The sequence below is a fragment of the Sphaeramia orbicularis genome, chromosome 22 (assembly GCF_902148855.1).
Source record: "Sphaeramia orbicularis chromosome 22, fSphaOr1.1, whole genome shotgun sequence".
Classification (NCBI taxonomy): domain Eukaryota; kingdom Metazoa; phylum Chordata; class Actinopteri; order Kurtiformes; family Apogonidae; genus Sphaeramia; species Sphaeramia orbicularis.
Genome location: NC_043978.1, coordinates 31,434,933 through 31,447,642, shown reverse-complemented (window position 1 = coordinate 31,447,642; position 12,710 = coordinate 31,434,933). Strand labels below are relative to the sequence as shown.

The window sequence follows — 12,710 nt, the reverse complement described above, 5'->3', positions numbered from 1 at the left end:
CCTGATTCTGTCACAGCAGTTCATATTCTGAACACACACAAAAAAAACTCCACACCTTTGCCAAACTCTATGGCTTCCTTTCCCAAACTTGGGTGTAGGGTCCAAAACAGTTTCTGTATCTGTTTTTATTGGGTTGCCAAAAGTCATGAGTAATGACCAAAGGCATGTGAAAAGCAGCCGAGCCTCCAAAAACATGAAGATGTAAAAGAAAAAAACCCAAAACATTCCAACATATTTATTAAGTCACTTGATGCACAGGACAGACAGACAATAGAGATACTGTTGCTCTCTCATCTTGCTATTTAAATGTCATGCAATTAAAAAAAGAGGTAAAAATAGAACAAGAATAAAGACAGTGGTATAAAAGATAAAACTATAATAGAATATAAAAGGTATAACTAAAACTTATTTATAATAACAGAGGCAGTGCAACACAGTAACGGTGATGAAAGGCGAGGAGGTGCACAATGGAACAAAACAGCAGCAGATATAATAAACAGGGTTCCTACAGGTTTCTCCGAGTGAAATTCAAGACTTTTTAAGACTACTTCGAACAGAATTTAATGTCCATTTCACAGCCTATTTCAGGGCCATACTAGCACAAATTCGAGATTCCTAGAATATAAGAAAATTTACTGATTTATGCTTGGATTCCCACCATTCTGAGTCATTTCTCATCAGGGGCTGCAAAGTTAGCAATAACTGGTTCCTAATTTCAATAGAAATTGTCGGTTTGGAATGGGTGGAAGTGAGTCAACTAACGTTACTTTCTTTGCGGCTTGGACACATTTAAATAAAATACAGTGAACAAGTTTATAGCAACATAACTCAACACCTATCATATCAAATTTAATACCTTTTAAAGACTTTTTTAAGGTATTACATGGAGATTTGAAAATTCTAAACTTTTAAAACTTTTTTAGACCCCGCTGGAACCCTGAATAAAGTAAATGAGGAAGAAAACATAAGAGATGAAACAAGGCAAAAACAATGAAACAAGAAGAAAAAAACCTAACGACAAGAAAGACTTTGGGTCCAGAGGAGACTGAACATTTCAATCTCAAGCTCTAAAACTGAATTACTGCTCAATGAGAATGCTCCGAAGCAAACACAAAGCCAAAGAACAAGCTTGAACATTTATGCTGTGTACTGTCATCAGGTCTGTTAGAGGAGATAGGTTAAGGTCCAGTGCTTAGGTTCTCAGACAGAACTGTACAGCAAGTAAAAAAAAAGCAAAGAGGCAAGGCAAGGCAAGTTTATTTGTATAACACATTTCAGCAACAAGGCAATTCAAGGTGCTTCACACAAATAAAAATAAACACATTTAAAACATTATAAAAGAAACATGTAAAAGGTGATTAAAAACAGCAAGTAAGAAAACACATATAATCCAAAAAAAATAAAAACACACTCAATTTAAAGTAAGAGTTGCAGTGCAGAGTTTCAAAAGATAATATAAAATTTAAAAAGTCAAAAGCCTTTTAGTCAAAGGCAGCAGTGAACAGGTGAGTCTTTAAACTTGACTTAAAAGAACTCAGATTCTCAGCAGGCCTGATATTTTCTGGTAGTTTGTTCCAGATATACGGAGCATAGAAACTGAACGCTGATTCTCCATGTTTAGTTCTGACTTTGGGAACACAGAGCAGACCTGCACCAGATGACCTGAGTAGTCTGGATGGTTCATACTGGACTAGAAGGTCTCTGATGCATTTTGGGCCTAAACTATTCAGTGCTTTATATGCTAGCAAGAGAATTTTAACTCTTTCAATGCCATGGGCCGATTAAATCGGCTTTACGAATACAACCTTTAAAGTGCCACGGGCCGATCAGATCGGCTTTGGAGAACACGCCATATTTGTGTACAAACAAACCATCCACCCCCATTTCACATTTCGATGACGTTCTTTCTGTGTCCCCCTTTTGAGACCAATCAGACGGGAATTTGAGGTCACGCGACCGAATAATATTTTTATATCTTTTTAATGTTTCTTATTCTCCGGTGTTTCATCAGAGGGAGCCCTCCATGCCGGGGGGCGGCTGTGGACTCCAGGGGCTGTGGCGCCTTCTCTCACTGGGGTCTGCTCCTTTCTGGTGGGTGGGGGTCCCAGCTGGCCCTCTCCCACTAGTTGGGATGCGGGGCTGTGTTGCTGGTGCCTGGTCGCCAGGGTTGGTGGCTGCCTCCTGGTGCGGATGGCTCCCTGAGACAGCGCCTCCTAAACTGATGTTTTACTTTTACTTGTACATTTTTGTTCTGGTCTACCCGTGCTCAGTCAGTCTTCTTAAGTATGTGTGAGCTTGTGGGTTTGCATGTATATGTGTGTGCGCGGGTGGGTGTGGGTGGGGGGTGGTACTGATTTTTAAACTGATATGTAAAGCACTTTGTGCTACAGTTTTTAATGTATGAAAAGTGCTATATAAATAAAGGTTATTATTATTATTATTATTATTATAAATTATGCAAATTACGATCAATAATGAATCGGCTGCGTCCGGTGCGTTTTGAATCTAATCAGCAATCGGTCGGATATTACCGAGCGGTTTCCGGCAGGATTCTTCAAATATTATAAAAACGACGCGAAATACTGAAAAACGGCCAAATTCTGTGGCACTTTTAAGGCTTATTAGCCCCTTAACTGTCTGGCACCGAAAGAGTTAAAGTCTATTGTCTGAGAGACAGGGAGCCAGTGTAGAGACCTCAGAACTGGAGTGATGTGGTCCACTCTCTTGGTCTTAGTGAAGACTCGAGCAGCAGCATTCTGGATCAGTTGCAGTCGTCGGATAGACTTTTTAGGCAGACCAGAGAAGATACTGTTACAGTAGTCAACTCGACTAAAGATAAATGCAAGGAGGAGAGAGCCTTGCTTCATTGTATACCATTCCACCGATGCCAGTTGCACCATACTGTTGTTGACCTTGGAAAAAGACAAGCAAAGCAAGAGGAAAGTAGAAAATACAAGCAAACAGCCGGGTCTCTGCAGGTAACTCCACCACATACTGTCAGACAATCAGGGGTGGTGACTGAGAAGATTTATGATTGTAGGGAATTTATCGTGCCTTTGAGAGAAAACCTTAAATACTTCTCGAATTTTTCAGTCGAAAATGGCCAATGTTTTGCAGTCTACCCTTTCCAAATGCAAAGATTTCACACTTTCTTTGTTTTATCCGATAGTGTAATAAAGGTGTTGTGTTTTTACTTTTTATTGAAGACAGCAGTATATCAAGAAGATGTTATTTATATATTGTCACTCAAAAGGATCCATGTTTTTGCACTATCAGCACACTACAACAAATCATTATGTGACTGAATGTCTGAATTTTTTAAATTTTTTTTTAAATGATCCATGCGAAAAAAAGGTAGTTTGCTGATTTGAATCACTCAAGTTTGGCTTTTGGGCTCTTGAAGCTGATTGAAGATTAGAGCTCTGACTTTACCATAAACTTTCATGATTGGTATTTCACTCAATAATTTGTCATGACATGAATCAAATAATGAATTACTACAGGGATGATGGCAATGACACTTGATTGGCATTATTGAATCTGCTCTTTGAAAATAAAGCCAAGCCTCTCTGCCATGAATCTTTCATATTAAAGGCTCTTATTTGTTGACGTAGTCAGTTTTGACATCTCTGTTTTCCCAATGCAGAACTGTCAGAAAAACATATCAACATCAATAAAACAAACTTAGGCTTGGAGACACATCAGTCCAATAGATCACATTATTTGGAACCCATCTCTAATTCATTAATCCAATAGATGATGACAAACTATAGGCCTTTTTTGTGGGTAATATTCTGGCCAACATGTAAAAAGTAGACCACACAGAGACCGTCTTTATACTGATTCAATAAGTTATTAAATAGTGGGGACAACACGTAGGACTTTCCATTTCTAAAATAGGACTTTAAATATGCATTATTTCAAATTTCAAGGTTTTGCAAAACACAATCTGAACATCAGTGTCTTGTGCTCTGTGGAAAACACAGACACAAGTAAGAGGGTTTTCCACATAACACGGACATGCATGCTGGTTTCACACTGTATATTTATCTTAAACATGTTCTGCTTCAACAGACTGAAATAATGAGATATGACAGAAAACAATGGACCCGGCTGTTTTACAAGTGAAAGTTACAAGGAAAAATTTGATAATTCAAGTGGAAAAGTGCACACAGCGTTTCTCTAAATCAAACCGAACCACAGACGTTTTACCTCAAAAGAAGATTTTGTTACTCAAAAACTGCAATGTCATTAAAAGGATCAGGAATGGAAACTTGTGCACACACAAAAATGTGAAAGAGGACTTAATATTATTTTTAATAACTCACTGTACTGTATGGGTGCCACAGTGGGACAAAAGATGTTGGTCAGAAGCTGATCCATCCTGTTTCATCAGAAGGTGACACACTCCCATAATTTGTGTAGTTACAAAAACAAAAAACTCAGGATGGTCAGGTGTTGTATGTGCAATGGATGTTAGAGAACAGAGAGGCTGGAGGTAATAATAGAGGATGGACGGTGTTAATACAGGGTTAACATTTCTAATTCGATTGATTATTCTCCCGGCTGTGTATATGGAGCTGCATCAGGCTCAGGTTGCAGGTAATGTGGCTCGTGTGTGTGGTGCAGAGGTGGGGGTGGGGCTTGTTATTATACCCGAGCATGTGTCACTGTTTGTGATTCATGCCATGACATCATCTGCCATTACAACCAGACTGTCTGGGGAACCATAGGCCAGAGATCAACGCAGAGACAACAGGCAAGCACACACAGCAAACACACAATGCAGACCCACAAAGACAAAGAGGCATAAACAGAATTAATGCTTTAGACAAACTCAAGATGCAGCCGTCAACACAAACTAACAAGCAAAAACATTCACAACACAACAGACTTTACTCACATGGCATTTAGCCACATTAACCCTCGTACCATTCAGAGACAAAACATGTTGGACATGTAGTCAACACCACATGGCCTCGCTGCGACCCCAGTGTGACCTGACCCAGTGACCCCTGCTGGATCCACCCATCCTCTGTCTGAACCTGGTCTGAGGACGACCAGGATGCTGGTGTACCCAGGCTAGGTACATGTACTAATCCTCTCTGTGGAAAGTGCAAAGGAATATCCTGTTCCATCAGCACCCAAAGCTAACAACATACTGCCTGGCATGACATTACATTACAGCTGTAAAAAGGGATCAAACTAACAGAAATGTTATAATTCCACTTAATAGTACAACACAGTTTTACATTATCCACCCCCTTTAATGGCATCGTCTTCACAGCACCCCATTCTTCTATGGTTTAGCAGCACCAGAGCAGAAACAGTGCCACTAACTGTATCTATGTTACAATTTTCAATTTAAAAAAAATGCAATAAATGTCTCTTCTTTGTCATTAAGTATGTGGATTATTAATTATGATATCAATAATTGTAGCATATGATGAACTGAGAAATTGTGTCTTTAGCAACCAAGCTTTACACAATAACTTTCACAAAATATATTTTTTATACATTTATGCAGATTAAAAGACAAAGAACTGAAGGACAATGTATGGCTTAATAGTGAAAAACAGCAGCTTATATTATTAACTTTTCGATGTAGGGAAGCTGATACCTACTCTTGTAAAACACAATTTGTCCTAAATTGCCATTATCATCATCACTGTATACATGTTGATGAATCATTTTTTCTGAATCAGAATTTGGTACAATTCTAATATTGAACTAGTGTTAGCACTGTTATTACAAAACATATGACCATGAACACTTGATCAAATTGCAAGTCATATTTAAATCCGGATTTATTATGGTTTAAGAGGAAAAAAACCACAATAAACACATTATAAAGTAATCCTGCAGAGAGAGGCAAATGATGACTTCATTTGAGTGTTTTGATTCTCTGTATGTGCTGTAACTTTACAATATTCCAGGCTTTGCATGAAATCATTGCATGTATCTTGCATTTTTGTGCTGTTTATTCATCACATCCCAGGTGTGTATGTGGAGTATTTTGTTCACCATCTTAACATAACTTTAACTGTGATAACTGCTATGATGTCGATCTACTTATAGATGTAGATATTTTTTTTTACATTCACTGTTCATAGGTTTAAAGTCATGGAATTATTTCTACATGTAAAGTCAAAAATAACATCATGCTGGAACCACAAAGGTTGGTTTGGCAGATGTACCCATGACAACTAGGCAGAAGAGGTGACAAATTTATAAAGAAAATAAAGTTCCACAAAAAACTTAAAGAGGAGTTGTTGGTCCCTTGATTGTCCTCAGCCTTCCTCCATGCTCACATCTCTTTATAAGTGCCCTCTGAAGATGATAAAATCTAATTAAACCACAATTACCGCTCTGGTAGGTGCTCTGCTATGTTTAAAACCAATGGGACAAAATCTGTGCAAATGTCATTTAATGTTAATAGAAATAGTAGTAGTCATTCAGGGTGAAGCGTTACACTGAAATAAAAAAAAACAAAACCAAGAAGACATTAAACAAAATTAGCTCTTAATCAAGGTATTAAGTTATTAGTTGCAGGTCAGAGTTCGTCTGAGACAATAGCAATCCATAATGTGTAATCTCATTCTTTCATCTAAACAATGTTATGCTTATAGCATGAGTGTATGAACGCAACAAATGTCATTTCTTTCAGTCCATTACACTGCATGCTTATCTCAGTCAAGCAGAGTCACTTCAGGTCACTGGGTCAATGATCTCCATGAGTGAAAGTTTCTTTTAAGTGGACTGACAACAGATCAGAGATCTGATGATATGATGTGAAATGATAAACTGCCCAACATATGAACCACACAGGAGGGGCTTCTGGTACTAAGCACATTATCATTGGATCAAAATGTAAATCATATTGAATGCAGGATTTTTTTTGGACTTTAGAAGAAAAAATCCCCAAAATAAAGGCATTAGGAAATAGCCCTGATGATTTCATTTGGGCATTTTGGGTGGCAGTCAATTTTATACTGCAACGTGTCAAAAAGTAACAGACATTGGTGTGCGTTATCAAAGTTGACTGGACCTCACACAGTAACACGCTTTAGTGGAGTCTCATTGTAAATCACAGGCTGATTCTGAAGTTTACAATGTGTAAAAGAAGGAGCAACTGAGTGAAACACTGGTAAAGCAATGGATCGATATCCTGCAAGGATGCTAACATTAAACAGTCTTAAACTGAGACTGATAAGACTACATGTTCTGAATATTTACTGATGATCACAACTGAATGTATATATAAAATACAACAGCAGTTTTATGTATTGAGATGTTTCAGTCTGGATGACAATTATTTACAATATCACTTAATCTTCTTATTCACTATTAAGTCTGTGAATCAAACAAAACCCCAAATGTTTTAACTCTCATAGAACAAAGCAACAGCCAGCTGGGATTTTAGCTAAAAAAAAAAACAAAACAACACAATCTCAACTCAGAGTGACATTTATGTGATTTTAAGATTTTGAATAGTTTGAATTATTTTAGTAATTTCTTTTACATTTTTACAAGTTTGTATTGTGATTTTCTTTTCATTTTCATAGTTGTGTTACGTCTTACGGAAATAAGTATGGGCTTCTAGCTTGTTAAGCGCTACACAAATAAAGTTATTATTATTATTATATTATTATTAATCAGCAGTTACTAATCTGTATTTGCTAACTGGCTGAAGGGGCAGCTGACAGTATAATCCCTCTTGTTAAACTGTTGGAACAGCTAAAACAATCTGAGCTGGTCTGTAGTGAGGTCCTCATGTCAGGATTTAACCAACGTCTCAGGCTGAAAGGATAAAAAAGGCAGCACACACAAAGCCGTCGTGTAACCTGACCAATCTCAGATTTATATTTTGTCCTGCGCCACATGGAGCAAAACCCGGTGAACTCAGCACAGCGCTGCACTAACTCAACATGGCAATGGAATGAAACTGTACCCAGCAAAGCTCGGGCCTTTCTCTCGATGCCAGTGAGACAGCAGACCTGGGGAATGCACAGTTATTATTAACACCAGCATGTCGGAGGCTAAATGACGTCTTACATAGCAGCAGGCACGAGCCGCAGTGATCGAGAATAGCAGACGAAGCCAGGAGACAAAACCTGACCCTGTCCACGGTGAAATGTCACAGTGAACATCAAATGCACAGACAGAAACACAGACAGCTGCTCATGTGTGTGTGAACTACATCAGACTCAAAAGTTAAGCTTTATGGTTTTACCCTGAAAGAATTTGCCTCTTTTATTGCAGACAATATAACGGGATGATTCTCTGATTGAAGGGCTATAAAGGCTTATTACGTTACAGACTAAAAGCTACAACTTCAAGTTTTAAGTGCTACACATCTTTAGCAGGCCACATATCACTCCAGATATCAAAGTACTGCAGTTTAGTGCTTTTATCTAAAGCTGTTTACAATTTGCCTCTCATTTGACAAAGTGGCCTAACTATCAGGAGCAGTTGTGTTCCACTAGCTGCAGTTTCATGGACAATAGATCTACAACCTGGCTCAAGTCATCCAGATTAGACATTAGAACTTAACTGTTTACATGGACACCAAGTAAAGTGATCTGATAAGGTGTGTGTTTACATACCCCAAAGGATTCAAACAGAGTAATATATCCTGACAAGCATAAAGTGATATCGCCTGCTGTGAAGCATCTAAATCTCATGGAAATACAACAGAAGGAATAAATGAGAAGATGAATAAGAGTTAGTTTGAGTTTTTTTGTTTTGTTTTAGCCAATGATTATGATTGAAGTTATATCTGTTACAGACAATTTTTATTTTCCTACTGCCATGTTTGCATCCCTCCTGGAAGTTTGTTAGATTACCCAATGCAAATATGCAAAGATTCAGAGTGAAATGACTGGATCAAAAGTGTATATGGTTATTATGTACCAATAGTTGCTTAATGAATGGATTATCAAAGGTTATCAAACTACCAAAACTGCACAAATATAACCTCAGCTCTTTCTTAGATGTAAAAAGACAAACTATCACAGTGCTTACTAGTGTCTCATATGTATCACCTGAATTTTAAAGGTAACAAAACTGTGGCTTGATCTGTCTCATGTATGAGACAGTTTTGCAGGAAGGTGCTCACCTGAAACTTTCAGGTTGGTTAATTGGAGTCACTTTCCTGATGTAGCACCTGTAGGAGGGTCTACTTCAGCAGGTTTCCTTTAATCATGCCTCTAAATAACAATTTTAACCATCCTCAGGGGTGGAGTCATCCACCATGGCTCCTTTTGACAAGGAAACCCCCCAGTGAACAGCTGTGAAAAACAGCGAGTCACAGTCTGTCAAAACCATAACAAACCTCTCTTGCGTCAAACTCTGACAGGCTTTCCCTCCGGCAGTTGTGTAACAAGTTGAGACAATGAAACCGCAGCACCGTGGCACACCACCTGCCCGCTCAGTTTCACCTGATTCATCACACCATTTCCACAGCACTATGGACAACTGACATAGAAAGGAGCTTTGTTGAGTCTAATTGTAATGGACAACATTTAAACATTTAATTAATCAATGACTGGTTCACTCTGAAGGGATGTAGTACTAAAATGAATTCATACATGTATGACTGAATATGTCAAAACAGTCAAATATAAGGCATTAAAAGTTCAGATCTTCATAGTCTAAATGTAATAAAACTTAACAAAATGACAGAAGTGAATGTGCTGCCAATACCTGATCTGATAGGAGCTGTATCCATATAACTGCAGGTAAGTGGACGTATTTAGCATTTTTTAATTGGGACGCAGCAACAATTACTTCAATCAAACCACTTAAACAATACAAAAGGTCAAAAATACTATAGAAATCCTCAATTTCTTTGTGGTATCATTAGCTCATATTTTGACCAATTAACACCAAACGATTTAAAAAATATTCAACTAACAAAATACTCACAATTGTGCACAAAATAAATTAATATTGTTCTTTTTTACTTCACAAAATAATGATCAATAATAATCCCTTTATTCTTGCAGTTTTACTTTTAAACAATGTTTCTTTCTGTCGAAGTTCTGTATGTAATTTTTGAACTTGAACTAGAAGATGAAGTTTTTGCTAGATGACACAAAGTGCAGTTTATGTGTCACAGATAATGATTGATGACAGCTTTTGTTCTGTTCTGATTTAGGATGCATGGTAAATGGCAGACCATGAGCAGCTGACTGATTGGATGAGCTGCAGCTGAATGAACCTCAAACCTTCCACTGGTTCACAAATTGAATTATATATATATATATATATATATATATATATATATATATATATATATATATATATATATATGTATTTCTCAAGCTGTGGTATATCTTGGATGCTTATCGTGACTGCATAAATCATGACAGAGGTATCCAACATGAAGAAAATCCAGCAAAACCATAAAAACCATTGTCTGTATGGCAATATAGCAATTTCACCTTAGCCTCAGTTACTCTGTTAACCACAGACCGATTCTTTTCAGCTCTGGCCACATCAGGATGTAAACATAAGTATCTCTGCAGGGTTTGGTTTACACCCAACCCCATTTCAAAGAGAAGGGAGCTAGCAGAGCTTTGTACATCACCAGTAAATGAGCAACGTGGCTTTCAGTGCAAACAAACAGCAAAGCAGTGAAACTTTCAGTTTGGAGTGAATACCTGTTGTCAAGTGTGAACTAAAACAGAGAGTGAAGCAGATGGATCAGAAAACAGAAAATAAACCTGGTGATGAGGGAGAAGCCAACATGATGCAAGAAAAGAGAAAGAGAGGGACAGTTAAAAAGGAACTGATACGGTTAAGTCCTGCTGACCAAGGACATTAAGTTAAAAATGTTTCCTGTCCTTGGTTATTTTCAATTTATGTGAATTAAGTGACCTTTCTTTGGAAAACTGAGACAAACTTGAAACTAATTTCTGCAGAATTTTTCTGCTTGGCAATGAGGAGACTTGCTTGCACAGTGCTGTTGCCACATCAATTCAGGAAGAAATAAAGCTTTTGGCAGCAATACATTCATGACAGATGATGTATGAGAGTTTGTGTTAAAAGGCAGCATTCACTGGACCTAATGTTTGAATCAGCACAAGCATGGTGAAGGTTTTTAGGACAAAGACACAAACATTTGTCTGTTTACCCTTGATAAACCAGGAGGAGATATGGTTACTGTGCAAACTGGTTCAAAATGAACAACTTCTTCAAAAATACTGTGGGAAGAAAGTCATTAAAGGGAACTTGGGTGAGAGACAGTTTGAACAAACACAATCTAGACATGTGAACAGCCACAGAGGATGGGGAGGACAGTTTTATCATTGGTAAATATCTGATGTAATGCTTGGTCAACTCAGTTTTAAGTGTTTGTCGCTTCCCTATCTCTGTTGTGTGTACAAAAACACTTGTTTGTATTGCTCATAATATGAATGTGTCAGAGTTTTGGGCTGTTAAAGAAACTACAGTCTGTGTTTTCAACGTGTACCTACAGATGTCCCAAATCCCGCTGCACTGAAGCTCCTGTATGGGAATGTGGGTTATGAAAGGCACTTCATTAGAGAACTTAACAACTGTTACCTTTCGTAAAGCTTGCACGAAGAGGCCTCTCCATTTGTGACTGTTCTCGTCACTTGAAAAGTCGTATATCTGCTGGGGCTGCATTGCTGTAGCGGCTCCTGGCGTTGCCGTGATCCGGGCTGAACTGTCAGCATCGGCCCCGGATAGATAGTCCTTGTGGGTGGGTCAGTCCAGGACAGGCACGGTGGAAAAGTCACACTGGCTCACTTGCAATTATTAAGAGTATCCCAAAGCCAGGCGGCTAGTCTCGGGTTGAGTCAGGTTACACAGCAAAATATTAGCTACATCAGAAAATAAGCACATGTAGCTATAAAGTTACGACGCTAGCTTTTTGGCTAGTGAGGCTAGCCTGCTGTAAACACGGGACAGCAGCTAAGTGAAGCGCTAATGGCTAATAACAATGTTGCTACGTGTTGTACTTCTTTGCTAAAAGCTTATAACAGGCACATTAACTTCAAAATAAAGTCACGGCATGGGGACCCAGCGTGTTGCCAGCTAACTACAGCTACAAGTTATGTTTGGTTATTTGCTGCCTAAACACCTGTAACATTAGCAGGCTAATGTTAGCTAACAAGCTAACTAGCTAGTGCTACAGGCTTCTGCTGGCCTTGGTTTGAGTTTTATGTTGTGGCACACGACCCGTTCAGCTCCAAACAAGGCACACTTTCTCCTGCGCTGTTTGCTTCACATTTAGTCATCTTCTCCGGAGCGATCAGACGCTAAATCCGACGTAAATCCCAAACAGCGTTAGGTCCGAGGCAAATGTGTTAGCGGGGCAGCTGAAGAGCGGTCAGCTGAGGTGTTTTTGGTTTGGTTTGAGAAAGTCGAGGATGTTCGTACCAACTCCGCTGCCTGTCTGTCTGTCTGCTGCCTGCTCTGTGCGCCACACCGCGCGTCCGCTGTCAGGCACGCACGCTGCGTAATTTCACATTTCATTGGACGGAAAAAAACAAGGCTGGACTTTCGATCATTAGACAGTGAAGACCCACAGCCTGCACTGATTTAAAATACTCTACATACCATAGTGTCTGGAATAGTTACACAAGCCAACATTTACCCACTGGTTTGTCTTTTGTGTGTTAGTCTCGTACGATGCGTAATTTCACATTTGATTGGATAGGAAAAAAACAAACAAACAAAAA

General features: G+C 38.6%; 1 protein-coding gene across 1 annotated transcript in view; it reads right to left on the bottom strand.

Annotated features, from left to right (window-relative positions):
- sos2 (son of sevenless homolog 2 (Drosophila)) overlaps nucleotides 1–12,478 on the bottom strand; it is a 54,175-nt gene extending 41,697 nt beyond the window's left edge. The window contains exon 1 of the mRNA XM_030126612.1: nucleotides 11,569–12,478. Within this exon, the coding sequence (XP_029982472.1) occupies nucleotides 11,569–11,652 (84 nt within the window). The 5' untranslated portion in view covers nucleotides 11,653–12,478. The remainder of the gene's footprint in view (nucleotides 1–11,568) is intronic.
- Between the last annotated feature and the right edge of the window lie 232 nt (nucleotides 12,479–12,710).